The sequence below is a fragment of the Equus przewalskii genome, chromosome 6 (genome assembly GCF_037783145.1).
Source record: "Equus przewalskii isolate Varuska chromosome 6, EquPr2, whole genome shotgun sequence".
In the NCBI taxonomy this organism is placed as follows: Eukaryota; Metazoa; Chordata; class Mammalia; order Perissodactyla; family Equidae; genus Equus; species Equus przewalskii.
In genome coordinates, this window is record NC_091836.1 from 5,732,344 (window position 1) to 5,760,108 (window position 27,765).

The window sequence follows — 27,765 nt, forward strand, 5'->3', positions numbered from 1 at the left end:
GGGGGGAAACTGAGGCAAGGTTGGGGCTGGTAGCGGGTGTTTGTCGTGACTTGTCAGGCATCAAGTGGCCAGTGTGAGGGAGCTCCCTCCGCCCCCAGTAGCCTCAGGTCATCAGAGAGAGCCCTTAATCCCCGCAGGCCTTGGGCTCCGGCTCTGATGTCAGCCCCTCAGTGCCCCGCCCCTCGGCCTGCCTCCTGCGGTGGCCACCCAGCCAAGGCCAGGGCCGCCTGCCCACCTGCCGGCCCTGAGTGCTGCCCCGGCTGGCGCCTCTGCTGTGAGCCCTTGCACACTCACCTCCGCCAGTCCAGCATGCTGGGTGTCACTCTCCTGCTGCTGGCCCTGCTCCCAGGGACGACCACCTTGCCCAGCCGGCCACCTGGTACGTATGGGCTGGGGACGTGGACCGCATCACACTCGGGTTCCCATGTGGCTCTTTCTCAACTTGTCCTCTCGTCCATCCCGCCTGGGGGAGCAGAGGTGGGTGGCAGGTGGGTCTGCCCCTGTCCCCTATTCTAGGTCCTCTGGGACCCCCAGCTGCTTCAAAGCCCCCAGCAACCAGGGTGAGGCCCAGGGCTGTGGGGGGCGCGGAGTGGTGTACAAAGGCTTTAGGAGGTGTGTGCGCATCCTGAATGGCGGAGAACCTCGGTTGACAAGGACCCCAGCCAAGGCCTCCTGAAGCAGACAAGTGTGTGTGTGCGCCTGCGCGCATGCACCCCTGTGGGAGCTCCCCAGAGCCGCCCCCTGTGCGGCCACTGCTCAGCCTGGGCATGGGGAACCTGGGCCAGGAGAAGCCCCAGTCCCTTGGGATGGGCCGGGCTCGGGCTGGGCCAGAAGGGCTGGGGAAGAGCACGTTTCCGCTCCCTGCTGATGGCAACACCTCCCTCCCCTTAGAAAGGGAAGGGTGGGCCAGCACCCTCCCCCAAGGCCGGCCCTGCTGCAGCCCCAGAGCCCCTCGGTTGCAGAGCGTCTGGGACAGGAGGACCTCTGAGCCCACCCAGGCTGCCCCTTCACTATGGGGGCCCCTCAATCCCTCCCCGCCATGATTCCTCGCCCACTGCGTGTGCAGAAATCTAGGCCCGGGAAGCGGGGCTCCTCCCCAGGGGCGCGCAGCTTTGCACCCGGCCTCAGCGTCCGGGCTGTGACGTCCAGAGGTCTCCAGGTGAAGGGGGCATGGAGCCCAGCATGGGGGAATCCTCCACCACGGCTGCACCCGTTTCTCAAAGGAGGCAGCGGAGGCGAGCAGGTTAGGGGACTTGGCCCAATGGCACAAGGGCAGCGCGTCTTCCCCGCTCTGTGCTACCCTCTCTCCCCGTCAGCGCCCCCGTTCCCCGCGGCGCCTGGGCCCTGGCTGCGCCGACCCCTTTTCAGTCTGGAGCTGTCGGACTCGGAGGACGCCTTCCCGCGCCGCGGGGGGCCGCTCGAGGTCCCGGCCAACAGCCGCGTGTTCGTGCAGGTGCGGACGCGGGGCGCCCGGGAACCGGGTGGGGGCAGGTAGAGACGGCCTACCCTGACCGCGACCCCGCCCCTCAGGCGGCCCTGGCCCGCGCCTCCCCGCGCTGGGGCCTGGCCGTGCACCGCTGCTCGGTGACACCGTCCTCGCGTCCGGCCCCGGGGCCCGCCCTGGCCCTGCTGCGCGGGGGCTGCCCCGCCGACGCCTCGGTCGCCTTCCCGCCGCCACCGCCGCCGCCGCGCCCCGGGGCCGCCCGCCCCGCGCGCTTCAGCTTCCTCCTGCGCCCGGTCTTCAACGCCTCCGTGCAGTTTCTGCACTGCCAGCTGAGCCGCTGCCGCCGCCTCCGGGGAGGCCGCCAAGCGCCTGCGTCTCTGATGCCGCCGCGACCGTCGCCGGTGCGCGAGCGCATGGCTGGGTGGCCAAAGACCGTCGGGGGCTGAGCATAAACGCCTCTGGCATCTGAGGGAGGAGCTCCTTGGGGTTTGGGGATCTGGGGGTCGGGGCGCTTTGGAGCCGGGGCAGGGGTCCCTCGGAACTGGGGTAGGCACTGGGTCTCTCTCGGGCTGGAGCCTGGGCGCAAGGATCCCCGAGGGGCCCGTGGGGCTCTGCTCAAGGGTTCCTCGGGACAGGGAGTGGGCACTGAGTTCCCTCCTGGGCCGGGCTCTGGGATCCCCTTGGGCAGGGTTCCAGGGTCCCTTGGGCGGGGTTCGGAGGTCCCTCCAGGGCTGGGTGGCTGGATGCAGAAGGTCACTAAGGGGCTGAATCTCTGGGCTTCACAGGTTAGGTGCTCAGAGAGCCGGGTCGCGTGACCACCTTCAGCCGCTGAAATTTGGGGTCCTTGCGGGCCGGGAGCCTGGCTGCTTGTATATCTCAGGGGCTTGGATGAGGGACCCCCAAAGGACCAGACTTCCAGGGGTCTAGTGGCGGGACTCCTGGTTACAAAGGGTACTGGACACTAAGATCTCTTGGGATCCTGGATCCCGGGGCCTGACGTCGCCATCTCTTGCCTCCCCTCCCCCAGTGTCTGCCTCAGGATGAGGCGTGCGCGGGCGCCGGCAGTGGCAGCGGCGAGAGCCCGGGTGCCGACAGCCCGCACCTGCACACGCTGACGCAGCCCATCGTGGTCACCGTGCCGCGGCCGCCCCCCAGTGAGCGCGCAGTCGTCTTCCGCGGGGGTCTCTGGGGCCGGCCAAGGGGGTTTGGGGAGGACCCCTGGGGGGCCTGGACCCAGTGTCAGCGTTGTACTCGCCACAGGGCCCCCCAAGAGCGTCCCCGGCAGAGTCGTGCGCCCCGAGCCTCCCGCGCCGGCCCCGGCGGCCCTGGAGCCCGCGCCGGTGGTGGCGCTGGTGTTGGCCGCCTTCGTGCTGGGTGCCGCGCTGGCCGCCGGGCTCGGCCTCGTCTGCGCGCACTCAGGTACCACCCTCCGCCCGCCGAGACCTCCGCCCGGCCCCTCGCCTGTTCCCGCGCGTCGGCACCCCGGGGCGCCGCGATCCCCGCGTGCCGGGCCCGACCATCCCTAGACTCGCCTCCGCCACGCTCGCAGCAGCCCCCAGGGGGCGCCCTTGCCCCGGCCCCGCGCGCAGCAGCCCCTACCGCTCGGCAGCCCGCCTCTCCCTTCCAGCGCCCGCGCCCCCCGGCCCGCCCCCGAGAGCCTCGCCCAGCGGCCTCCAGCCCAGGAGGCCCCAGTGAGGCAGGTGAGTGTGTGTGTGCGTGTGTGTGGGGGGGGTGTCACGTGGGGACGGTGGGACAGCTGGAGGAGGGAGACGATGACAATGGCCCTTCAAAGCCCTTTCTGTGCCAGGCAGGGTTCTAAATGTTACGCGTTTTAACTAATTTAATCCTCATAACCTTCAGGTAGATACTATTATAATCCCCGTATGAGAGATGAGAAAAACGAGATACTCTCTCAAATTAAGTAAACTGTCCAAGGTCACAAAATTTGATGAAGCTGAGATTCGAACTCACGCATGAGTCACTCGCGGCCGACTGGGGGCTCTGTGTCGCAAGAGGGGGTCCTGAAACCTCAGACTCGTACTAGGCGAGGGGAATTCGGCACACAGACTGATGGGGAGGCCAATGATCGGCTGGGAAGGGGGTGGCCTGCCTTGTGTCCTCCTCCTCGCTCAGCCTGGGTCGCCCCCCCACCCCAGGGATGGCGCGCCCCCAGCAGGGTTCGGAGATGTACCAGCCACGGCCTCGGACCAGGCCTGCCAGGACTGGACGGGCTGTCCTGGACCTCGGACTCGATGGGACCACGATCCCTGCGCCCCGCCCCCCTCGCTCCTCCTCCCCCCCTCCCACCTGGGCTCAAAATAAACATCTGGTCTGATCCGCAGAAGTCTGAACTCTGGGTGTGCCTGCGGCGCGGGGGTGGGGCCAGGAAGCAGAGGCCTGGGGCCAGGACTGGGGGATGCGGGATGGAAGAGGTCCAGACTGGAGGGGTGGGGCTTGGGGGCGTGGCTCATAGGCCCACACAACGTGTGCAGATCCGGGCCAGGGGAGACCCAAGGGCGTTTTGTCCCAAACAGAAAGGGACCAACCTCACTGGCTGAAGTTTTAAATAGGCCCCGCCTCCTTCCTCCACCCCTGCACCGGCCCACCCGCCTCCTGCGTGTTTCCAAACCGGGACCCTGCCCCCGCTAGGCCCTCGCTCCCCGGCCTCTGCTCCAGGCTCCTCCACAGTCAAGAGCTTCAAGGTCTCCTGCCCGAGCACCTCCCCGCCCAGAGCACAGACAACAGGGGGACTATTAGCTCCATTTTACAGATGAGGAAACTGGGGCTCAGCACGGCCGCATGGCTCCATCACCTGCTCAAGGTCCCCAGGGCTGGTCGACCCCCCCAGCCCAGGCTCTTGGCTACGACTGGACAGCTGCCTTCGGCCAGGGCCCACCGCTCTTCGAGAAGCAAAGCACACAGGCGGTTCACAAGACTCAGTCCAAGAACGGAGGAGGGCGCGAGATCGGAGGGCTCGGCTCCGGGACGCGAAGGGGACGACACGCGGGGTGGGCAGGCTTCTCGTTCGCCCCGCCTCCGTTCGGAGGCCGCTCTGCCCACCATTTCCCATCCAGGCGGCTCCAGTCGGCCCGCCAACGCGGAGCCACGCCCCCACCTGCTTCCGCCTCGGCGCGGTGATTTCTGGCCCCAGCGGCCTCCGTAGCCCCGCCCACCGGGGAGACGGCCCTGGAGCGCCGACACCGCCTTCCCGCGCCGGCATGAAGCCCCCGCAGCGGCGGCGGGCAGCCCCGGCGCGCTATCTTGGCGAGGTGACCGGCCCCGCGGCCTGGAGCGCCCGTGAGAAGCGGCAGCTGCTACGACTGCTGCAAGCGCGGCGGGGCCAGCCGGAGCCCGACGCCGCCGAGCTGGCGCGGGAGCTGCCGGGCCGCAGCGAGGCCGAGGTGAGGGGTCCCGGGAAGGCCCGAGGCTGGAGGCGGGGCTAGGATGGGTCCCGGGCGGGGCCTGGGTGGGCGGGACGAGGTGAGGCTTAGGGGCGTGGCCTGGAGATAGGCGGGACGAGGTGGAGCGGGGGCGGGGCCTCGAGTGGGCGGGGCGAGATGAGGTCGGGGGCGGGGCGAGGCTGAGGAACCGAGTGTGTGCCGGAGGAGGTCGGGACTCGTGGAAGGCTGGGTGGTGGGTGCGTGTGAGAGGCTGAGGGGCGGGGCGTGGGCGTTGCGAACGCGAGCCTGGGGGCGGGGCGAACTTGGGGGGAAGGCGGGGCCAGTGGGCGGGGCCTACGTGAGGCTGAGAGGCGGGGCGAGGAGGAGGCAGTGCTGTGGGAGGCTGAGGGGCGGGCGGGGCGGGGCGAGATGGGGGCAGTGCGTACGAGAGGCTGAGGGGCGGGGCGAGGGGGAGGCGGTGCTGTGGGAGGCTGAGGGGCGGACAGGGGCGGAGCCTACGTGAGTCTGAAGGGCGGGGCGAAGAGGAGGCAGTGCTGTGAGAGGCTGAAGGGAGGGCCAGGGGCGGGGCCTAGGTGAGGATGAGGGGCGGGGCCAGGAGGAGGCAGGACTGCGGGAGGCCGAGGGGCGGGACGTGGCCGGAGCGGAGCCCACTAATAGGGCGGAAGGCGCAGCGGGAGTGAGGTCGAAGTCAGTCGGGCAATGGGCCGGAGTGACCGTAGCGAGGAAATGAATAGGGCGGTGCTTAGCATGGGGGTGGCCCTGGCTGCGGGGAGGAGCCAGAACCGGCCCAGGCCTTCCATCCTTGTTCGTAGCTGGTCCCACCTGGGGCCTTGGCCTGCGAGCCCCCGAGCGGACTCACTGCGACCCTTCTCACCGGGCTCGCGGGAGGCCAGGGAGCAGTGGCCGGCCTGGAGCAGGCAGTGGGCTCCTGCTTCTCTCCCCGAGCCCTGGGCTTACAGAAGGCCGCCTCCTCTCTCCCCAGATCCGGGACTTCCTGCGGCAGCTCAAGGGTCGCGTGGCCCGGGAGGCCATTCAGAGGGTGCACCCAGGTGGCCTCCAGGGCCCAAGGCACCGGCAAACACAGACCCCGGCCCCCATCGAGGTGTGTCAGGGCAAGGAGTTGGGGAGGATAACGCTGTCAGGGGGTCCCTAGGAGGGGCAGGGCTGTGGGGGCCCCTGAGGGTTGGTCCCCAGGCCGACCAGGCCCCTTCTGGTTGCCCCCCCCAGGTGTGGATGGACCTGGCTGAGAAGCTGACAGGCCCGCTGGAAGAAGCCCTGACTGTGGCTTTCTCCCAGGTACAGCCATCCCCCGGGCCGGCCGGCGTGTCCCAGGGACAGGGTCATACCTAGCTAGGAGTCTAGATGAGGTGGACCTGGGTCCTGGGCCGTCCCTCCCGCCAGCTCTGTGCCTCTGGCCAGTCCCTGGACACCCTGAGCCTCAGTATCCCCGCTTCTGAGGCCAGCTCCTGGATGTGACCCTTCTTCAGGGTGGCAGGGACGATTCGGTGAGCAGGTGGGGGTCCCAGCCGAGTGCAGGGCCGGGGAGCCGCCGATCAGAGGACTTCCGCCTTTCCCCACTGATCTCTCTGCCTGCCAGGTGCTCACCATCGCGGCCACGGAGCCCATCAGCCTCCTGCACTCCAGGCCCCCCAAACCCACGCAGGCCCGCGGAAAGCTGCTGCTGGTCAGCGCCCCCGGAGGGCAGGAGGCCCTGGGCCCTGAGGCCCCTGGCCCCGCCCCTAAGACACATGGCTCCACCCCTGAGGCTCCTGGCCCCGCCCCTAAGACACATGGCTCCACCCCTGAGGCTCCTGGCCCCGCCCCTGAGGCCTCTGGCCCCGCTCCTAAGACAGTTGGCCCAGCCCCTGAGGCGTCTTCGGAATCCCTGGCCGGCCCCTCTACTGAGGAAGATTTTGCCGTGGACTTTGAGAAGATCTACAAGTACCTGTCGTCCATCTCCCGCAGCTGCCATGGCCCTGAGCTTTCTGCAGCTGGTGAGAGGAATGGGGACGGGGCTGTGGGGTGGGGGGCCCAGGCGGCAGGCCCCACCCTCCCCTCACCCCCGCCCGCCCTCCCTCCCTCCCTCCCTCCATCACCAGAGTCGGCTGTGGTCCTCGACCTGCTCATGGCCCTGCCCGAGGAGCTGCCCCGCCTGCCCTGCGCTGCCCTGGTTGAACATCTGGCAGAGACGTACCTACGCCTGACGGCCCCCCAGCCCGACCCCGCCAGTGGGGGCCTGGGGCCCGCAGCCGAGGATGGCGGGACAGGCTCCGGGGGGGAAGAGGAGGCGGGCCAGGCCGTGCCCCAGGCTCCTGAGAATGCCGGGCCCAGCGAGCCGAGATCCACTTGGCAAGCAGCTGGGGTCTGTCCCCTGAACCCGTTCCTGGTGCCCCTGGAGCTTCTGGGCCAGGCAGCCACCCCTGCAAGGTGAGGGCCCGGCAGGCAGAGGACACAGCAGACATCTGTGAGTCCCCTGGCCTCAGGCCTGCTCGGGCTGGCACGGGCTTGTCAGGATCCGGTCACGGGGGAAGGTCCCTGGCACGATGCAGCACAGAACGGAGTGGCCTTGGAGATGCTCAATACTGCGGGAGTCTCAAAAGGGGGAGCACAGTGGTACAGGGGTTCGCCCACGAACTCAGTGGGCTGGGGGAGGGAGCGCGTGGGGGGGGGGCAGGCAGCTGGGTTAAAACCACTGTCAAATACTGCCCCCAGTCCCTTCCTGCGTCCTCTGTTCTATTCCTGTAACTGTCAATAAAGTTCTTGTCAGTACTCTCTTTCTCCTGTGAGTTAAAGATGATGGCAGTGGGGGCCCAAAATGCCAGAGCTTGGGCTTCTGGGGACCGAGGTGCGGTCATCAGCAAAGGCTGCTGCCTCCCCGTCCAGTCCGATGCTGCCTGCAGTGACCTCAGTGTGGCCATGAGGGGACTGCTGGTGACAGTGTGCCCTACAGGTGTCAGGGAAAGGTTTTCAGAGCGAAGTGACCTCACATCATACAGATGGAAGGGAGAGGCCAGCAGAGTGAGGGCGGCCAGGTGGGAGGAGCCAGGACCCAGGCCCGGGGCCCTGGGGGTTAGGGGTGGGCTCCCCATGTGGCAGGCGCGGGAAGGGAGGGCAGTGAGTCCCTGAGGTGGCCTTGGGGAAACAAGGGGAGAAGGGAGACAGGGAGGGGGAGCTGGAGGGGCCTTAGGATCAGAGAGGGGCCAGGAGTCCTGGCTGCTCCCAAGGCCCCAATTCCCCGGGGTGCTGCTGGGTCTCCTGGCACCGGGTCCTTCTCCATCAGCCTCCCTGAGGGTCTGGATTCAGGGGCAGGTGGGAAGCGTGGGGAACCAAGTGTCTCCTCCCCGCGCCACCCTCCCTCAAGCCCAACTAGTCCTCCGAGAGCCAGTAAATTTTCTGCCCGCAGCCTGTGCGTTGACACTGCTTTCCTTTTATAGACGCGCTTGCTTCTCCCCACACACGTTGTACACAGCTCCCCGGGGGCGTGCCACTCATCCCCAAGGCGGGCAGCCGTGGAGCGGAGCCAACCTGCTCCGTGCACGCGGCCCCACAGCACCAGACCCACGGTCCCCAAAGTGCCCGCGGCAACCGTGGGCAGGAGGGACCAGCCTCAGAGATTTGGGGCTGCAGCGGTGGTCACGGCGCCGGGAGGCCGTGCCAGTTCTCGGAGACAACCACCAGGGCTGGCTGAGGGTGCCCCATCTCAGCTCCCCACGGGGCTAAGGCCATTCGACCGCCCGGAGAGTCTCCCCAAGTCAAGGGAAAGAAGCCGGGGGTGGGGGTGGGGGGTGGGGGGGCTCTTGGCTGTGCCTGGAGCTGGGAGGATGGAGACAGGCACGCATCAGTCCCCCCAGAGCGTGGGTCTGGGTGTTACCGCAGAACTGGACAGCTGTTAAGAGCGTGCAGAAGTCAGACCCAGGTTCAAATGCCAGCCCGGCCAGAATCCAGGCACTTGGCATGGGCAAGTCACTCAAGCTGCCTGGGCCTCAGTCTCCTAGCCTGTGGAACGGGGATGCTAACGGGCTCGCCGTCTGAGCCCTGAAGAGGGCACAGGCCATGCGCCCGAGGCGAGGCGCTAACTTAGCACGCTGCTTGGCAGGTAGTAAGCGCTCAACAATAGCTTTTATTGTCACCATCACTCAGAGGCGGGGAATGAGAAGGCATGGGGAGGCCCGTGAGGGGATGGCAAGAGGGATCAGGGCGAAGTGGCAGGAGGGCCAAGGAGGGGCGGAAGCGGTGACAGAGGGAGGGGGCGCTGACCTGAACTGGGGCCCGGGCTGGGGGCGGGAGGGAGCCCGCCACGCTCTCCCCCCACGGAAGGCGCCACGCATCCTGGACACAGCAGCCGCTGTCGCTCTTCAGGCTCGGTCTCCGGGGCAGGCTGCGCAGCGCACATTGGTATGCAGCGTCCACCCGTGGGCCCAGGAGAGCCTGCCCCGCAGGGCCGGAGCCCGGGGAGGGGCTCCACGCTTACGGGGGGCGGGGGAGTGAGGATGGCCAGACGACAGGGCGGGGAGGGGGTACAGGAGGGTCCCCACATCCAGGAACGGCCATGACACTCATGCTCGGCGGCAGGACAATAGCAGAGCCACCTACACGCTGAGGCGGGGCGGGGCGGGTCCTCTTCCCACCCGGGGCCGGTGGGTTACGGAGCGACAACAGGGCGGGACAAAGGCACGAAGTGGGGCTCCGGCCTGGCCAGGAGGGAAGATGGGAGGGTCTGAGCGGGGAGGGGCTGGACTTCTCCTAACGCCCCCGCCCCCTCGGGCCGGGCTCCGAGGCGGGATCCCGAGCGCCCCGGTCGGGCAGCCGGGGGAGACCCTGCGGAGGGCAGGCCCGGGTCGCCCCGGCTCAGACCAGCGCGTAGTCGAACTGCCCGCGCTCGAGCGCCTCCTTGTGGTCGGTCCAGGACGAGGCGGGCATGCGGCTGTAGGGGTCGAGCAGGATGCGCACGCAGCGCACCATCAGCAGCACCAGCACCACGAGCAGGCACAGCACGAAGGCGAACACGGTGCGCTGCTCCGCGTCCAGGCCCGCGCCCACCGGGGGCCCCGTCGACGGCGGCAGCGGCTCGGGGGACAGTGTCCACGTCGCGCTCATGGCTCACATCGCCGCGCGCCCTGCGGAGGAGGGGGCCCACCAGGGGTGCGGGGATGAGGCGGCGCCCTCCCGCGGCCCCGCGTCGCCCCCTCCTGCCGCCGCCCCCACCCGCGCCCGCGCCTCTGTCCCCGGGCTACGCCCACGCCCGGCCCGCGGGCACGCCGCCGCCGCCGCCGCCGCCACGCCGGGACCCAACTCCGGCCGTGCGCCCAGGTGGGGCGCCGACAGCGGGGCCGGGAGCCCCGACCCGCCCGAGCCGCGCACAACAGGTGCGAGCGCGCGGCCCGCGGCGCGGCGGGGACGAGGCCCGGCTCCCGCGCCCGCTCCCTTTGTTCTCGGCGGCCCGGGGACCTCCTCCCCCGCCCCCGCCCCGCCGCGCCCCTCACCCTGGCCTCCACCGCGACCGGGACCGAGCGCCCGGCGGCCGCGCTCTCCTCCAGGACCCGCGCCGGCTCCGCTCTCGGCCTCTCCCCGGCGGCGGCGGCGGCGGCGGCCCGGGCTCAGCCCACCCCACCCGCCCCTGGAGCGGCGGAGACCGAGGCCAGCGAGCAGCGCGCGAGCCGGGCCGCCGCGGCTGTTCCCATGGCGACGGGGGCGGGACCGCGGCGGGGGGCGGAGGCTGCGCAGGGAGCGGCGCGCGGCCCGCGACCCCGCCCCGGGCTCCGCGACACCGCAGCCCCCGTCCCGCCCCGCCCCGGGGAGTCCGGGCGGCCAGGAGCCCTCCTCGGCATCCCACCTGCAGCGCCCGCACCCCCATTCTCCTCTGCGATGGACCGCACACCCAGACTCCCCATTTGGGAGACCCCAGTGCCCCTGAGCATCACTCAGGGGCGCCCAAGCTCCCCAGTCCGGGGACCCCGGCGCTCAGGGACACCAGCCAGGTCAGCCTGGATTACTGGGAGTAACCCCCCAGCTTTTCTTGCCACCGGCCCCCCGCCCACCCCGCCCAGTGGAGGCAGGGTCCCGAGCAGGCAGGGTGCTCGCCTCTAGGGCTGCCGATCCTCCAGTGACCTTGACCGCCTCCCCATGACCACCCGGCGGGCTCCTCCCCCCAAGCCCCAGCTCCCCCTACGCCAGTGACAGACACCTGGGACCACCCAAAGGGCTCTCCTGCACGTTGCCATTTTATTCTCATTTCCATATCTCCGGGTAAGTACAGGATGACCGTAAGGGCACTAGTGAAAACATGGAGCTAAAACGGCCTGGCTGACTGGCCGCAGGCAGGCCACACCGAGGCGGGCCTGGGCCCACCACCCTGCCCCCGAGGGAGTCCGGGGCCGGGCCTCTTGGCACTGTCTCGCCTGTGCTCCTTGGTGACCTGCTGGCCAGCAGCCTCGCAGGTCAGAGGGCAGCACAGCAGCTGGCACTGGGGGAGCAGCCCTCAGCAGCACCCCCTCCCCATCCAGCCGGGAGGGAGCAGGGCGAGCCGACAGTAGGGTCCTCAGAGGTCCGGGGCTGCAGGCGGACGGCGGCCCCCCTGCGTGTCCGCCACGGGCTGATCCGGCCCCGGAGCGCGGGCGCGTCAGAGGGTCTGCTCCGTACTGGAGGCGGAGATGTCCAGCAGCCGCCAGGCCGCGTAGGGGTTGAGCTCGTCCTGGTCCCGGCAGAGCGCCCACACGTACAGCATGCGCAGCACCTTGTCCTGCGGGGGCGCGGGAGTGAGGGCCGCGGCACAGCGGGCAGCACCCGCACGGGCGAGGGGCTGTCGAGAGGGGCGGGCCCAGGCTGCCAGGGCAGGACAGGGGGACGCTGGGAGGGACCTGGGAGGGGTATGGGGTGTCAGCCTGGGTCTGGGGCCAGAGCAGAGGCTACAACTCAGGACTTGGTAAAACTGGACAGGCCGGTTGCCCTTTGACCTCCTCACAGCACTGCCCTGCTGTCCCCACACCGTCACAGAACCTCCTGGCTCTGAAGGGCCATCAGTGCGGGTTGGCCGGAGGCTGGCGTCCAGCCGGTCCTGCACGGGGCACCCGCCTCGTCCTGCTGCCTGCCTCACTCACCGGGTCGCCCTCCACCACCTCGCCTTTGGGGTTCTTGACCACCATCACCAGCTGGGCCTGGAAGGTGATGATCAGCACGGGGCCCTGCTCCATCATCTTGCCCATGGCCAGCTGCAGGGGGACGACAGGGCGGGCGGGCCTCAGAGGATGCCCCCAGCCCTTCCCTGCAGCCCCCTGCCTTCGGGGGTGCTCCCAGGAAGCGGCGGCGGCAACTCAACTCATCAGGCCAGGCCCCAAAGGGAGCCGACACTGCCCCCAATGTGATCTGGAGTCTGAAGGGCTGGGACCCTGTGCCGGCTCCCCCGTCGGGCTGTGCGGGGCCCAAAGGCCTCACAGAGCTGGCCCCGCACACAGGCCGGGGAGACGGAGCCAGTGCGGCACATCTTCATCCCTCACAGGGCGGAAATCAGGGTGACCACAGCAGAGCTCACCCTTGGGGACCTGAGGAGCCCTGAGGGAGCCCTGCCCTGCCGAGGGAAGGAGCAGGGATGGCACTGCCTCGGGGGGCCCCAAGGTCCAGGCAGCAGCACCCACTGTGCCCACTGCTTGCCTAATAGTCCAACCAGGGGACCACGGAACCCTTTCCCTGAAAAGGAACCCCGGAGGTCACTGAATCCACGCGCCTGCCATGCTGGAACTCCTCCAGGGACAGTGGGCTCACTCCTCCCTGCTGAGTGCCATTCTTGATTAGCACACCTTCGCAACCCTGGGGCCGACCTCGTCCCCCGGAGGGGACACTTACGTCGATGTTGTCGATGTCCAGGATGCGGGAGTGGAACTGGAGGCCCAGCGCCTTGGCCTGCTGGATCGGGTGGGCCAGCTGGCTGTACGTCTGCAACGAGAAGCCGGGAAGCCGACAAGCCGGCACGGATGGCCAGCTGAGTGCGAGCCACGCCACGGTGCCACAGCACAGGCAAGGGCTGCCACCTGCACCCCCAGGGGCCGGGGCAGCGTCCGGGCAGGCTCCCGGCATTGGTTCATGCTCTCAGCTCTTGCCCCTTCCAGAACCAGCTCCTGGCACCTGGGTGAGCCAGGCCAGGCCGGGGGCGGCAGATGCCAGGAGCACGGGTCTGAGCAGGGAGGCTCGTGCCCCTACTGCTGGCCTGGACCACAGACTCTCCTCGTTATAAACAGCACTGTATCCAGAGGACCAAATGCAAGTGTCTCCCTCGGTGAGTGGGGGACCCTCCCGGAACACCACCTGAAATGCACTGCTGAGGTAAGTCGAGGCCTCGGGCTGACCTGAAACGTCCCCACACTCTCCCTGCTCGGCATCTCGCCCTGGAATCACGCGCTTTTTCTAGGATTTGTCCTAACCACGGGCTGCTCTGGAACCAACTGTCTGCTCCGCCTCCTTCCCACTGCCCAGCCCCTCGTGGGCGGCTGTCGGCCACAGGCAGCCTGTCCCTCCCACGGGGCCTGCGGCGCCTCCAATGATACTCTGGAGCCCCCTGGGTCTGCTCCCAGGCCCAGGACACAGCCCCCCGGCCATGTGCAGCCTCGCATCTCAACAACCAGGACGGAAGATATTCCGACAGCATCGAGTTTTTATGGAAAGAACTGATCCGCCAAGAAAAATCAAAATGGTGCCAATCCAATTTCTTGTGCAGTGGCTTAAAGATGACATTTGAAAAACACCTCTGTGAGAGCGGCTGCAGCCTCAGCTGCGTTTCCAGGGGCACCACCAGCTCCCTGGCAGAGATAATCAGCCACATCCTAATGGTCCCTGAGTGAAAAAACCACACTCCTAAATGCCTTCTGGATTAGTCACCGTGCAGGGGAGTAGTTAAAAGAAAACCTGCCATCTCCTCTGCTTTTCCCAAGCTGTTTGTGAGCTGGATACAGAATAGCATCAGCCAAAAAAGACTCTACAAGGAAGCTGGCAAAAAAAAAAAAAACCACGAAGACACAGGCTGGGGAGCGAGCAGGGTGAGGCAAGGTGGTCGGAGAGTGTGGAGCCCTGAGGGCACGGGGGCGCTGCCAGGAGGGGCAGATAGTGTGTGCTCCTGGGGACACCTGACCAGCCTCCACGCAGCCCGGCACTGACTGTGGCCCTAGGACCCTGAGCCCTGACCCCGGGGAACAGCCGGTCAGGACACATGGCTCCTCTTGGGGCGGGGGGAATCCTTTAATGTCTGTGGTTTTTCGTTTTCAGTTTCTTTTTGGTGAGGAAGATTGGCCCTGAGCTAACATCTGTGCCAGTCTTCCTCTATTTTGTGTGTGGGATGCCGCCACAGCATGGCCTGGTCAGCAGTGTGTAGGTCCACGCCCGGGATCCAAACCTGCAAACCCGGGGCTGCCAAAGTGGAGTGCACGAACTTAAACCATGATGCCACCGGGCTGGCCCCTCCATGTCTGTTTTCATCTGTGTTTTGGGATCTTGCCCTGAGAACAGCTAATGAAGCCATCCAGCATGTCGTGCATCCCAGAGCACTGCCTCTGTGTTCCAACTCGACCCTCAGGACCCCCGCACGAGGGCACGATGCTGCAGTGCTGGCCCAAGGGAGGGACGTGACAGAGGCTCGTGGGGCCACTCTTTCCAGCACCCACAGTCACCACGCGTGGGACCCACGCACACTCCAGGAGTGTTGTCGAGCGCACCCCAATTATTCGTTGTCCCTTTCAACCTGCTCCCTGACCTCTGGGCCCCCAGCCTGCACCCCAGGCCACCTTGGCCAATGGAGCCTTGCTTTCTGCCACTCAAGGCCACCGGAAGGGGCAGAAATAGGGCCACACGGCAAACAGCTTCCTCAATCCCTCTCTTAGGATCCTTTTTCCTCCCTATGAGCCTTCCAAACCAAATTTATTTTATGATGTGAGGTTTCTAGATGACCGACTATAAGGCAGGAGGAAGGCCCCAGGCTGGGCTTCAGGCCGAGGGAAGAAGGAAGAGGGAGGAAGGAGCTGGAAGGATCCTCCCCGACCAGGAGTTCAGTCTGGGAAGGACCAGCCACCTGGCCCCACGGACGGGGATGTGCCCCACATGTTGGGGGGGCGGAAGGAAGAGAGGTGGCTCTGTGCCAGCCAAGCCTCAGACACGAGGATCCCCCTGGCGACCAGGACACCAGGCCCCGGGTGCCCTTCCTGGATCCCACCGCCCAAGTGGATTTTCTCCAAACTGTGATTTCCTTTTAAGCCTAAACGAGGGGGAAAAAAAGGGAAAAAAGGCAAGTACTCACAGCCTCATAGCACCAGTCTTTGAGAATATCGAGCTCTCCAGAAATCATGGCCTAAAAAGAGAAAAACAAAAAATCAGCGCTAAGATGAGTGGGCTTTCCCGGCAGGAAGCGTTCTCCAGCGGGAATCTTTCCTCTGTGGCTCCCGGCCCCCTCGGGTTCTGGTTGGGGAAAGAGGGGGACCTGGGCCAGGCTGCATCAGTGGGTGCTCCCTTCCCAGGCCCTGGGGGGGCAAAGCCCCTGTGTGGGGGACTGCGGGAGGCCCAGGGTGGGCCCCCGAGGGCCTGGTGGAAGGAACAGGAGGGTGGCAGCCTGGGGGGCTCTCGCCCTGCCGGGGAAGCTGAGCCAAGGGGGCGAGGAGGTGCATTCTGCCTGCCCTGGGAACGAAGCTCTGCAGAGCCAGGCCCAGACCGGGACAGGAAGCCTCCTATCAGTGAGGACAGCCTGGGGGAGGGGTGGGGGCAGAGAGGGAGTCCTGGGGGGGGTCCCCAAGGTGTGATGGGGGTGCCTGCACAGAAACCTGGAGACGGCGTGGGGGAAGAAGCGGCCAGGCGCCCTGGGAACCTGCAGGGAGGCTGGGCTGAGGCCTTCCCTCAGAAGGAACGGCCAGTGCTCGGGCTGCTGCTTTTGGGAATCACTCCATTTCTACCTCCTCCCAGCCCTGCCCGAAGGGGCGTGAGGGACCCAGGAAATCGGAGGAGGGAGAGGGGACCACAAAGCGGTGGCAGGAGGAGGGGCCGGGAATCCACATGGGGTCGGAGGGCCTTTCTGGGTTCCCACTCAGGGCCTTCCAGAGGCCTGGCTAGACTGGGTTGGAGCATGCCCAGGCTCTGGCCACATCTTGGGGGCCACAGAGGGGCAGAGATATAAGTACCAGCCAAGCTCCAGCAGGGGACTTGTGAGGGCGACCTTGAGCAAGCAGCCCCTCCTCATTTATGAGCCAAAAGGAGGGGTGAGAACACCAGATGGGCCTCGGGATTCCCATAGAGCTGAGACCTCCGAAGAAAGCCCCCTTTTCTGCCTCCCCGCCCAGAGGGTCTGGCCTGAGCCACCAGCTTCTCCCAGGCCTCCTCCTCCCAGGCCTGCAAGGGCCCTGGCACCTGGGACACAGACCCCGGGCCCCTGGCAGCTGCTCAGGACAGGCTCGGGCTTCAGGAAAGGGGAGGGAGGCTCCAGGCCGGGTCTCAGTGGGCGTGAGGGGAGGCGGGCCTTGCTGCCCAGCCTTGAGAAGAAAACTCAGTCCCTGGAACAGACACACCACGTGGGCGAGGCAAGAAATGTCAGGGCCACTGTCACCGGGACCAGTGGGGGCCATAGGGCCAGACGCCTTCCCAGAGGTGCTCGGCCCTGGCGGAACCCTCGCTCAGGCCACAGCCTGCAGGTTTGTGACCTGCACAGCCAGGGCGGGCAGGCTGGAGCCCAGGGAGGCAAGGCAGGGGCAGGGGGCCTGCCGGGCTGGGCACCCACCTCCAGGACGTTGGGGATGATGTCGTTCTCGCACTGCTGCAAGAAGCGGTCCTTGTCGAAGGCAGGGTCCACCCGCAGGATCTCCGTGAGCACCTCCGACATCTCCGTCTTCGAGAACAGGCCCCCTGGGGGCAGCGGAGCCAGGAGTGGGTCGGAGCCAGGAGTGGGTCGAGGGCTGGGACCCCTCCCCGCTGCCGGCCCCGGGGGATGGGATGGTTCTGGGGCAGCCCACTCACCCAGCAAGTCCGTGACCTTGTCTGTCAGCGCCCGGGAGGCCCGGATGAGCGCGTTGTCGCTTTCGTCGTACCTCATCTTCATCTCAAAGAACCCTGTGGGGACAGGGCAGGGATCAGGGCCCCTTCTGGGAAGACACCCCCACTCCATGACTCCCAGGGCCCCTCGTGGCCCCTTGAGATCCTCTCTCAATAGTGATCAGGGCTGTGTGAACCATGAGGGGCCGCCCCCGCAGGCTGGTGCTGTCACCACACAGGATGTGGTGATCCTTACAAGACAAGGGACAGGGGCATGTAGCAGGGCCCAGATGAGGGCAGAGGACTCCAGGGCTGTGAGTGGGCAGCGGCTCCATCAGCACAGGGTTCCTGTGCTAGTGTGGAACCCACAGCCGCACCCACACGGAGGCGACTATGCCTGGCCGCCCCACTGCTACCACTGGCCCTGGCTTTAGCAATAACAAAGATGGTGACTCAGCCCCTACAGGAGGGCCCCGCCCGCCAGCCTGAGATTCCGGGGGCTTCCCCTCGGCCCGCGTGGGCAGGGCCGCCTGGAGGCCTGTGCTTTGCCCCCGCTGTGCTGCTCACTCGCTGGGTGACCCTGCAGAAGTGACAGGTCCTCTCTGACCCCTGGTCTCCTCCTCTGTGAAACGGGGGTCTGGCTTGCGCTCAGCACACAGGGAGTGCTCTGTGAGTGTCCACTGTCACCGCCCCGCGGTCATCGAGTCTGGGGGCCGTGCACACTCACGGTTGAACACCACGTTGTTGTCCCTGAAGTCTTTCCACTGCTGATGCCACTTGGAGTCCTTGTGCAGCACGACCCCCAGAGCCTCCCTGGGGAAGACGTGCTGGTGGTGAGCAGCACCCTGCCCCAGCCCAGGGGCGGCGACAACCCCGGCCTCATCTCTCCCCTCCCCACCACCCCACCCTCTCCCCCAGATCCTCTCGAGGGAGCCAGGGAACCTGGGGCAGGAAAGACACTAGAGAAAGTGACTTGGGGAGGAGCCATTTGCGGGCCCTGGACTTGGACCACAGCGCAGGGGCCGAGAGGGAGGCGTAGGGGGCAGCCCCGGCCCGTGGCCTGCTGGTACCTACTCGTTGGGCTCAAACACTTTCTCTTCTTTGAATTTCTCTCCTGCAAACTCTTTCCTTTTCCTGAGCCGCTCGGGCCTCCGGTAGGGCCCAGTCTGCCCGAGAACGCTCTCATCAATCTCCTTCTTCACAGACTCCACACCCTGGAGGAGAGCACAGCCCACGCGGTGAGGGAGCTCGGGGACCTTCCCACGCACCCAGACCACTGCCATCGGCCTGAGCGGCTGGGCCCAAAGTCGGGGAGCGCCTGCTCTGAACCTCAACCTCGGGCCTGACAGCACTCAGCTCAGAGTGCCCCCAGCCTGGCACAGGGCAACGACACAGCCAAGCCACGGGGAAGAAGACACGGGGGCCCAGGGAGACCCCAACTCTGCCTGACACCCGCCCCTCCCTCCAGGAGCAGCCGACATGCCTCTGGCTGCCCCTAGCTGACCCTCAGACTCCAGACTGCCTCCTCTCTCTCCCTGGAACCCCAGGGACATCCCAAGCACTGCCTCTGTCCCTCTCCCCTCATCTGAGCTGACCCAGAGCCTGTGGATTCCACCTCCTCAAACCTCGGGAACCCATTTCCCTCCCGTTCCCCCCGCAACAGGCAGCTGTGCCCGGGTCACCCAAGGCAAACTCTGGCCTCCTTTGTTGCACTGCCGGAGTCCTCGCTGGGTGGCTGGGCCTCTCCCACACTCCACAAACTTCCTTGGCTCCTTGTCACCTTCCACAGGAAACCCAACCCCCCTGCAGGGCCCACAGGACCGGTCCTGATGGGCTCCGCTCTCCCTGGGCTCCCTGCAGTGGCTCTGGCCACACCAAGCCACAGGGGGTGCCCCAAGCTGGCTGTGCCCGCCCCCCTCTGCATGGCCTGCTCCCTCCACCCACAGCACCCAACTCCTGCCTCTCTCAGGAGAGGAGGGTCCCCTCTGAGAAGCCTCCCTGGCCCCGTGTTCCTCTGTCACATGTCACTCAGGAACTGCCTGTCCCCATCCCCCGGCACCCTGGAGAACAGGAACTCGGACTTTCTCTCCTGTGCCCCCTTGGCCAGCAGAGGACCCGGCTCACGGTAAGATACAACAGGCATTTACTGAATGAATGCAGGACCTCGAGTCACCCGGGGCCCAGCAGATCTCTGGGTCACGGACACCAGCTAAGGGAGCGAGCAGCTGAGGGCGGCCCAGAGGTTCCTGGTGTGTGGACCTGTAGCTCCCTAGGGGCTGGGCCTTACCGGAGGCCACTCAGCCAGGAGGGGAGGAGGACCTGGCGCCGAGTGGGCCCTCCTGACAGGCCCACTGTGCTGCCCTCGGTGAGCCTGCTCTGTCCGTGACTGAGCTGGGAGAGGGCACTGCGGCTCTCGGATGCGGCGCGGCCTGAGCCCCGGCCGCTCACCTGGGAGAGGGCCTTGAAGGCGGCGGTCCTGCCCAGCTTCTCGCTGCCCCTGGACACCGACTCGGCCGACTGCTTCGCGGTCTTCGCAGCTTCTTCCACACCCTCTTTGATTTTCCGGCCAAAGTCACTTCTACTGACTTCGTCAAGACTCTACTGAGACAGGGCGGGGATGGGGGTGGGGGGGTGTCAGCACGGCCACCCTCAGGCCCGCAGGAGCTCCCCTGGTGCAAAGGCCAGGCCAGACCCCCAAGGAAGGAAGAGGCGCTCCAAACGCATCTGACACGGGGGCCCTGAGACTCGGCTGCTGGAGAACACTGCATACAATTTCTGGGGTGCTGGACCCTGGGGCTCCCCAGAACAGAGGAGCGCCAAGCCCCCGAGCCGAGAGGTAAAAAGGAGAGTGAGGGTGTGCCCACCCAACATCACAGGCCTCCAGGGGCCCAGAACCAAGCAGAGCCCGGGCCCCTCTCTTCTACCCACAGAACAGCAAAACCAAAACAGACACAACCCGAGAGGCTGCCCAGCCCCGAGGAGCCACACTCTTACCCCAACCCTCACCCGGGGCGGTGTCCCCTCCCCTCCGTTCCCGGGCAGGAGAAGAAATGCCCACTTTATCTCCTGCCCTTGCTGGTAGCACACACAGCTCTAACTCAGCGGTGACCTGCTGTGAGCCTGCCCATCCCCTTCCTGAGGGGCGGCGTGGATGTGAACGCCAGAAGCTTCCTGACCAGGCCGCTCTTCCCTTGCTCGCCACCCACACCTGTCCATCCGAGGCTGCCAAGTCATGCCTGGCCCAGCGCCAGCTCTGCCCACGCGTCCAGCTCCCCTCCCTGCAGGCGGGTGGCACAGGGCCCAGGAGCCCGGAGACCGTTACCTCCTTCACGGCGCCCGTGAGCTCCCCGAGCTTCTTCTTGATCACCTCGCTCGTCCGCACCGTTTCGGATTCGATGGTTTTCTACGGCACAGGACATTGTTGCTTTCGGTTATAATACAGCAATTATCATAAAACCAAAGATCCAAAGAAGCGTTTTCTCAGCAGCCCCTTCCCAGGGCCCCTTGCTGCCCCACAGCCTGGGGCTCAGCAGCTGACGGCTCACGGCCTCCAACCCTCCTGAGCACAGAGCCCCCACCCCGCGTCTGTCTCTGGTCTTGCCCATCAGCTGTTCGGCAACGTATCTCGGGGGGCTCTGCTCTCAGCATTATCCCCTCGCTCTGCCCCCTGCCCAGCCGCTGCAGTGGCTCCCGAACCCTGGCCACCCTGCCCCCACATGAGCCCTCAGCCCACCTCTCTTACTTAATGAAAAGCAAGGGCGATCTTTCGCCAGGTTGAATCCCCCACAGGCGGGACCCACATGGGTAGTTACATCCGAGTGACCTGACCACGGCCTGATACGGGGGCCAAGAGAACAAAAAACCGAGGGACCTGGGGCAGGGGCCCACAGCCTGAGGCTCAGCCGGCCATCGGTAAGATGAGGACGCTGTACCGCCTCGCAGAGCCCTTACACGGCGGATGAGTGCAGGACACCGAGCCCACTCACGGTGGCGGGCGCTTCGCAGCTGCTCACTAAGAGACAGCGGCGGTAAGGAACAATTACGCCAGCATTGGAACCCACTTTCCACCCTCTTCGCTCAGAGGGCCACGACCAGAGGCTCTCGGGAGCAGCACATCTCCAACCCCGGGCTCGAGGGGTCACCAGGGACCTGTGGAAACGCGGCCGCTGATCCAGCAGGTCCAGAGGGCTCTGAGAGCTTGCATTTCTCACAAACTCCCAGGAGAAGCCGGCGCTGCTGGTCGGCAGAGAACGGTGCCCCGTCTCACTGCAGCCCTGGTGGGCTGGGCGACCCACGCCTGTCCCCTCACCCCCTATCATCAGGGCGGTGACCTCACCTCCACACAAGCCTCCCCTCCCTCAGTGCCCCGGCACTGAGCCCCTCACTGTCTGGGGGCTCTGGAAAGAAGTGTGCCCCCGAGGGAGACCCGGAGCAAAGGGACTCACATATTTCCTTCTGGCTTCCTGGAGCGCGTCGGACTCTTCCAACTTCCTGGCCTCATCTCGGAATTTTTTTATACTTTCTTTCATTTCTTTGTTTTTGGCTAATTCTTGTTTGATATTATCTAGCAAGCCGGAGAGAAAGCCTTTCCTGTTTCCAGAAGAATAGGATCTGGACTAGAAAGAATGCAAAAGAAATGGAGGATTTTTCAGTTTTCTCCTTTCTGCTGATAGAGGTTTAACGATGAACATCTTTTTTAAAAACAGAGATAAGACACATTTAAAAAGTGCCAGGCAATAAACTGTGGGACATCCAGACCAGAGAATATTAGCGCAAAAAAGAAATGGGCTCTCAAGCCAGGAAAAGACATGGAGGAACCTTAAGTGCGTATGACTGAGTGAAAGAAGCCCGTCTGAAAAGGCCACATCCTGGATGATTCCAACTCTATGACATTCTAGAAAAGGCAGAACAACGGAGACAGTAAAAGCCAGGGGTTGGGGTCTGGGATAAACAGGCAGAGTACAGAGGACTTTAAGGGCAGTGGGATGACTCCGCATGATACTGTGATGGCGGTTTGCCAAACTCACAGAATACGGATGGACCCGGAGGGTACGAGGTTAAGCGAAATCAGCCAGACAGAGAAAGACAAACACCATATGATTTCACTCATATGTGGGAGATAAATGAACACATGGATAAGAACAGATTAGTGGTTACCAGAGGGGAAGGGGGTGGCGGGGAGGCTGAAAGGGGTAAAGGGGCACATACGTACACTGACAGATAAAAACTAGACTATCGGGGGTGTGCAAGATGCAGTCTATACAGAAACCGATATACAAGAACGTGCACCTGAAATTACACGTTATAAACCAGTATGACCTCAATAAGATATATTTTTTTAAAAAACCTCAGAAGCCGGCCTTGTGGCATAGTGGTTAAGTTCGTGCGCTCAGCTTCGCAGGCCCAAGGTTCACCAGTTTGGATCCTGGGCACGGACCTATGCACCACTCATCAAGCCACGTGGCGGCAGTGTCCCACATAGAAGAACTAGAAGGACTTACAACTGGGATATACAACTATGTACTGGGGCTTTGGGGAGGAAAAAAAGAGGAAGATGGGAAACAGATGTTAGCTCAGGACCAATCTTCCCAAAAAACACCACGTCACAGAATAGGATGTACACAGAGAATGAACTCTGACGTCAACTAGGGACTTCAGTTAATAACAATCTATCAGTACGGGCTCCTCAGTTGTAACAAAGGTACCACTTGCTGCAAGGCGATAATGACAGGGAAGGCGGTGCGAGGTGGGAGGAGAGGGGGAGAGGAGGCTGATGGGGACTCTCGGTACTTTGTACTCAATTTTTCCGTAAATCTAAGACTGCGCAAAAAAATAAAAGCCTATTACAAACAAAACCAAATGCCAGACTCCTTCTCCAACAGAGGAAACACTGGACGAGAAACAGGCACAGCCTGGAACTCTCGTGGAGATGCAAACACCCTCACGTTAACCCAAGGCAAAGGTCAACATCCAAAGGGGCCCCCGCCCCACAGCTGGAGCTGAAAGGACTCTGTGGTCCCTCATCCCAAAGGTGACACACGGCCCTACACCCAGGGCTTCTGGGGCCAGATAACTTCTTCTTTTGGGACCACTCCCAAGTCCTCACTTGGGACTTTTTTTTTTTTGGAAGATTAGCCCTGAGCTAACTACTGCCAATCCTCCTCTTTTTGCTGAGGAAGACTGGCCCTGAGCTAACATCCGTGCCCATCTTCCTCTACTTTATAGGTAGGACGCCTGCCACAGGATGGCTTTTGCCAAGTGGCCATGTCCACACCTGGGATCCGAACCGGCGAACCCCGGGCCACCGAGAAACGGAACATGCGAACTAAACTGCTGCACCACCAGGCCAGCCCCACCATTTGGGACTTAATGTCACCCAAGGGCCTGGGGACTGGCACAGACCTCTCTCTCGGCCCACACGGTTACAGTCACTGAGATCCAAAGCTCAGGGTGCCCCTTCATAGGAAAACCCAACGCACCGGGAGGCCAGACTTAGGGAGGCCAGAAGAGAGCCTGAGACCCCGCTCAGGGCACAAGAGCCAGGGTTGGACACTGCCCAAGACACGGGCTCCGGGGTCAGACAGAGCCGGGTGAGACGCCTGCTCTGCCACCTGTGTAACTAAGAGCAGCCCCAGAAAAGGGAAAGCATAAAGAATGATTGTGAGAATTCAGGTCACAGGGAAGTGGCTGATGTGCTCAGCTGCTCCCACCCTTTCCCTCGGTGTGCTGGGTATGCTACAGCAGCTGGGGGCTCACTCTACCAGCTTTGGGGAGACTGCCTCCCTGGCCCCCATCACACAGGGAAAGCGGTATCAAACCTGGGTGCCACTCCACAGGTAGGGCGGCCGGGCCTGGCATGGGCAGGCTGCCGTCTCATCTAGCTGCGCCCCGGCCAGCCTTTCTCCAGGGGAAGTCCAAGTTCCAAGACTGCTGGGGACAGCAGCACCTAGCAGCAGCCCTGCCACTCACTCCGGCCCCGCAAACTGTGGGTGAAGGGGGCGCTGGACAACTACGGGAAAGGGCCCCAGGGCCTGTGCCACGCCCACAATGGCCCCAGGACAGGATGAAGGAGCTAAACCCTGAGTGAGGCAGGGGCCTCACTCACTGCAAGGAGGCGGCCAGCTGAGGGAGAACAGAGGGAAGGGCGGGTGCGGGCTGCCCTGAGCGTGGAGGTTTGGGGGAGAGCGTCAGGTTGTGAGTTTCCCTCCTCCTGGTGGGGAGGCACCCACAGAAACATAAGGAGGAGTGACTGGGAAGGCAAAAGCTTTAGAAAATGCCACCGGTGAGGAACAACATCAAGGATGGGGGAGACGCAGCCGGGGGAAACTGAGCCCCAGAAGCTGATGGGCGACTGCTCAAATGCCTAGAGGACTGTCATCCAGAAAAGGAACAGCCTTGCCTGGTGAAGGACTCCCGGGCAGAAGCCACAGTGGGTGGATTTCAGCCCAGTATGGGGGATGCCTTTTCTAGCCATCAGAGCTGACACAACGTGCGACTTTGTGAGGCAGGAGCCCCAGCCCTAACGACGTTGGGAACTTCCCAGGATACCAAGAGGACCAGGCATGCCGGGCTCTGTAAATCCAAAGGCTTTGGATGTGGAGCATCTGCCAATCAGATGCCACTGGCAGTGTGGGCAACATCCCGCAGCCCTCTGTCCTGTCAACCAGGTCAGAGTTTTCAGACCTCCCCCTATGGTCTGCTTGCTCTTGTCCCCAGCCACTCACCAGAGGCAGCTGTCCACCCGGCCGGCGTACCTGATAGGTACCCTGGGGTAGTGGCACTAGGTTGTGGCTGGACAGAAACTGGACTCCACTGCCGAGGCATCTCTAAGTGGGGAGAAAAGAGAAAGCTCCATTCATAAAAGCGGGCGACAAGGAAGGAAGCTGGCCACACTAAGAAAGCACCGGTCGCCTGAGAAGCGTCCACTGATTTTTACTGCATGCCTGCCACATGGTGGGTGCCCCGGGATCCTCCCATCTTCTGAGAAGCCAGTGGAATCTGCTGGAAGGAGAAAACACTGGATCTGCACCTCCAGGGTTATCTCCCTTCCCACCTCTGAACCGGAGGGGAAACCTGATGGGTCCCAGGAAATGCCAACCTAAAGGGGAAGAAGCCTGAATGTGCCAGTCCGATTTAATCCCTCAGTCTGAAAACGGGCATGCTGAGCTTTGATGCTGGTGACAAGCGGTCTTCTCTCACCAGCCCACCCTACTTCTGCTGGCCTTGGAAGACAAGACACTTGAGCTTTCAGAGGTAAACACTAATGACTTATTGCCCCAGGAGCAACCCTGGAATGAACCTACAATGTCGTGGTCCAGGGTTGGGCTGCAAACAGGACAACTTAGGGGAGTCGCTTGGGCAAAGAGCCAGCTAACCTGAAGTTAAAGGCATTTCTTCTACCAAATGATGAACTTAAGCTCCAGGAGGAAGGGCCTGTGTGGGTCCTATTTGATGCTGCACCCTAGTACCCAGCACGGAGCCAGGTGTACTGATGTCAACGACCCGACAGAACCACTCCTCCATTTCCACATTCCCTGGGCCCTTCCTGTCCCTGTCCCATGCCTCCTGTCTCCAGGACCCCTAAGCAACATCCCAGACTTATACAGATGCCACCACCTCCTACAGGTACTTGAGAGTAACTCTCTGGAGTTTAAATGACTTTACTTCTCTATCTGCCTTCAGCCATTGATCCTGGAGCCACTGGCTTCAGCATCTTAACTAGAGGTGGATGGCTGTCTGACTGGGTTGAGAAATCCCACAGCAGGACCAAACTTGAAGCTGGCTCCCCCTGGTCTTGCACCCAAATGTAAACACGTGTCAGTTCAACCTCTAAAACTTGACTCAAAGGGGCCAAGAAAAATCAGTGGCGAGTCAAAGACACCATTCTCCGGACACTCCGAATCCTATGAGATCTTTGGACCAGGCTGACCTGGTCCAAAGCCGCCACTAGCTCTGAAACTGTGGGCAGGCTGCTTAACCTGAGTCTCCAGTTTCCTAACCTGGGAGACAGCGACAAGCAGCAGCAACAGATCTATTTTCTCAGCGCGCTTCACACGCCTTGACTCCCGCCGCCCCTAGGAGCCCAAGCTCTGAGCCGGGGTGAGAACTACCTCCGGCATTCTCACGCGGAGGATTAGGAGAGGCGATGCAGGAGATGCCCTCGGCACAGGACCTGGCACACAAATGTGAGCCGTGACTGTCACGGATTTTTGCCTTCTCTTCCCTACTTTTTCTGCACTGGGCGCCGAGGCCACCATGCACTCCCCAGTGCACGTGGAGTCTGATCAGGAGGGGAGGGGCGATCCGCTCTCCGCCCGGTTCCGCGCATTGCCGCCCCCGGCCGGGCCAGCTCGGCCCCCGCCCTCAGGCCTCGCTCCGGGCCCCCAGCCCAGGCCTCGGCTGACTCAACGAGCCAACCCCAAGCATCTCGCCGAGCCTAGGGAAGGGCCGCGAGGGCCAAGCGCCTGAGGAGAGGAAGACCCTGGAGGTCGCGAGCCCAGAGCCCTCGAGGCTCGCCCCGTGCGGCCCCGCACGTCCGCTCACCCGCGGGCAGCGGCACCAGCCTCCCCGCAGCGCCGCCGCTGCCGCCATGTTGGAGGAGCCCCTGTGACCTTCTCGCGGCGCGCCCCGATGGCGTCATCCACCGCCTCTGCCTGGAGCGGCGTGGGTCTGGGAAAAGCCGGCCCCCGGGGGGGCGGGGCATCGTGGATGGAAAGGCCTCTGATTGGACAGGGCTTCCCAAGGGGGCGTGGCCCTGGGGAGAGGTCGGCAATGGGGCGGGGCTCGATACGGGGCGGAAACTCCGAGAGAACTAGGCCTCTGATAGGGCAGAATTTCTGAAGAGCAGGGTCCGGGGGGCGGGCACTCCTCTGAGGCGGAGACCTGTGGTTGGATAAGGCTACGAAGGGGCGGAGCCTGAGGGTGCGGATTATGTCTGCGGCAGTAATTTCCCTACACGTGGCGTGGCGTTCGGTGGAGAGGACAGGTAGGCTGTCCACAAGGACCGACTCAGGTGGATCCTGATTTTCTGACTGATGGACTGAACGGCGGACCAGCCGGATAATGACTGACTCTGGCTCTCACTGACAAGGAATGACTGACAGTGACCGACAGACGGACCAGTGGGATGCTGCCGGAGCAAGAGCGGAGGAGCCCACATTTACGCAGCATTTTGGGAAAGGCGCCTGTTGGTTTGGGTCCAGGACAGGAAAGGGAAGCTGAGATCAGGCTGGATGTGGGCCAGTCCTCCATCGATTCAGTGTGAATGGACACCCCTCGCGCTGGAGAAGCTCAGGGCTCTGTCGTTTCAGTGCTTCCATACTGTTTACCTATTTCGAGAATGCCGCCACCAAGTGGTGGCACCTTGACATGTCCGTGCAATCTAAGGCTAGGGAGAGGTGGGGATCTGGTCCCTTGGGGGAGTTAATGCCTATTGCATTTGCTTATTGAAGCCATTTCCATTATTAAACATGCTAAGGTCTGTGGGACTCGAAAGGGAGGCAGCATACACTCCCTGGCTTCAGAGTTGGATAGACCTGCATTCTCTGTCCGTCAGGAGCTGCACCTCGAGGTGGTAGCAAGAGATGAAGATTTCCACTCTAGCTTTGTTTGAAATGCCTTTACTCCAAGAGGAGCAAACTGGTTGAGCGATTTGGATATACAGGTTTGAGAAGAAATCTGGCTTCTTAGCTGTAGTTGAAACCATGGAGGGGGACATACCCAGGGAGAGTGTGTCAAATGGGCACATCAAAGACCCAAAGGTAAATAGAGGAAGAAGAGCCCTGAGACTGGGTAGGGCTGGTCGGCAGGTCGGGCGAGGACCCGGAGGGCCTTGGAAAAGACAGCTGGAGTAGGCAGTGCTGAATCCTTCCGAGAACTGAGGCACGGCGGGAACTTTACCCATCGTCCTTTACGTTTTGCAACATGGCG

General features: G+C 64.0%; 4 protein-coding genes across 9 annotated transcripts; 2 read left to right on the forward strand and 2 right to left on the reverse strand.

Annotated features, from left to right (window-relative positions):
- The first annotated feature begins 39 nt into the window (after positions 1-39).
- On the forward strand, positions 40-3,788 carry TGFBR3L (transforming growth factor beta receptor 3 like). 6 transcript variants are annotated; one of them, XM_070622872.1, is made up of 7 exons: positions 40-379; positions 1,317-1,453; positions 1,531-1,845; positions 2,472-2,598; positions 2,705-2,863; positions 3,072-3,144; positions 3,601-3,788. In XM_070622872.1, exons 1-6 carry the CDS (start codon positions 157-159, stop codon positions 3,137-3,139), a joined length of 1,029 nt encoding a protein of 342 aa, XP_070478973.1. In that variant the 5' UTR covers positions 40-156; the 3' UTR covers positions 3,140-3,144; positions 3,601-3,788. The 6 variants fall into 6 exon arrangements, with proteins under 6 accessions (XP_070478973.1, XP_070478968.1, XP_070478972.1 ...); XM_070622870.1 differs by lacking the exon at positions 40-379 and having other exon boundaries at positions 889-1,453; XM_070622867.1 differs by having other exon boundaries at positions 2,472-3,144.
- SNAPC2 (small nuclear RNA activating complex polypeptide 2) lies at positions 3,601-7,614 on the forward strand. Its single transcript, XM_070622875.1, has 5 exons — positions 3,601-4,845; positions 5,828-5,947; positions 6,073-6,141; positions 6,443-6,839; positions 6,945-7,614. Exons 1-5 carry the CDS (start codon positions 4,663-4,665, stop codon positions 7,274-7,276), a joined length of 1,101 nt encoding a protein of 366 aa, XP_070478976.1. The 5' UTR covers positions 3,601-4,662; the 3' UTR covers positions 7,277-7,614.
- Positions 7,615-8,945: 1,331 nt separating this feature from the next.
- Positions 8,946-10,546, reverse strand: CTXN1 (cortexin 1). Its single transcript, XM_070622878.1, has 2 exons — positions 10,329-10,546; positions 8,946-9,962 (listed from the first exon to the last, which is right to left on the reverse strand). Exon 2 carries the CDS (start codon positions 9,940-9,942, stop codon positions 9,694-9,696), a length of 249 nt encoding a protein of 82 aa, XP_070478979.1. The 5' UTR covers positions 9,943-9,962; positions 10,329-10,546; the 3' UTR covers positions 8,946-9,693.
- Positions 10,547-11,048: 502 nt separating this feature from the next.
- Positions 11,049-26,510, reverse strand: TIMM44 (translocase of inner mitochondrial membrane 44). Its single transcript, XM_070622876.1, has 13 exons — positions 26,380-26,510; positions 24,561-24,662; positions 21,282-21,452; positions 20,159-20,239; positions 19,285-19,434; positions 17,911-18,050; positions 17,564-17,649; positions 16,822-16,914; positions 16,586-16,710; positions 15,122-15,172; positions 12,685-12,774; positions 11,943-12,053; positions 11,049-11,584 (listed from the first exon to the last, which is right to left on the reverse strand). Exons 1-13 carry the CDS (start codon positions 26,425-26,427, stop codon positions 11,465-11,467), a joined length of 1,368 nt encoding a protein of 455 aa, XP_070478977.1. The 5' UTR covers positions 26,428-26,510; the 3' UTR covers positions 11,049-11,464.
- Positions 26,511-27,765: the final 1,255 nt, after the last annotated feature.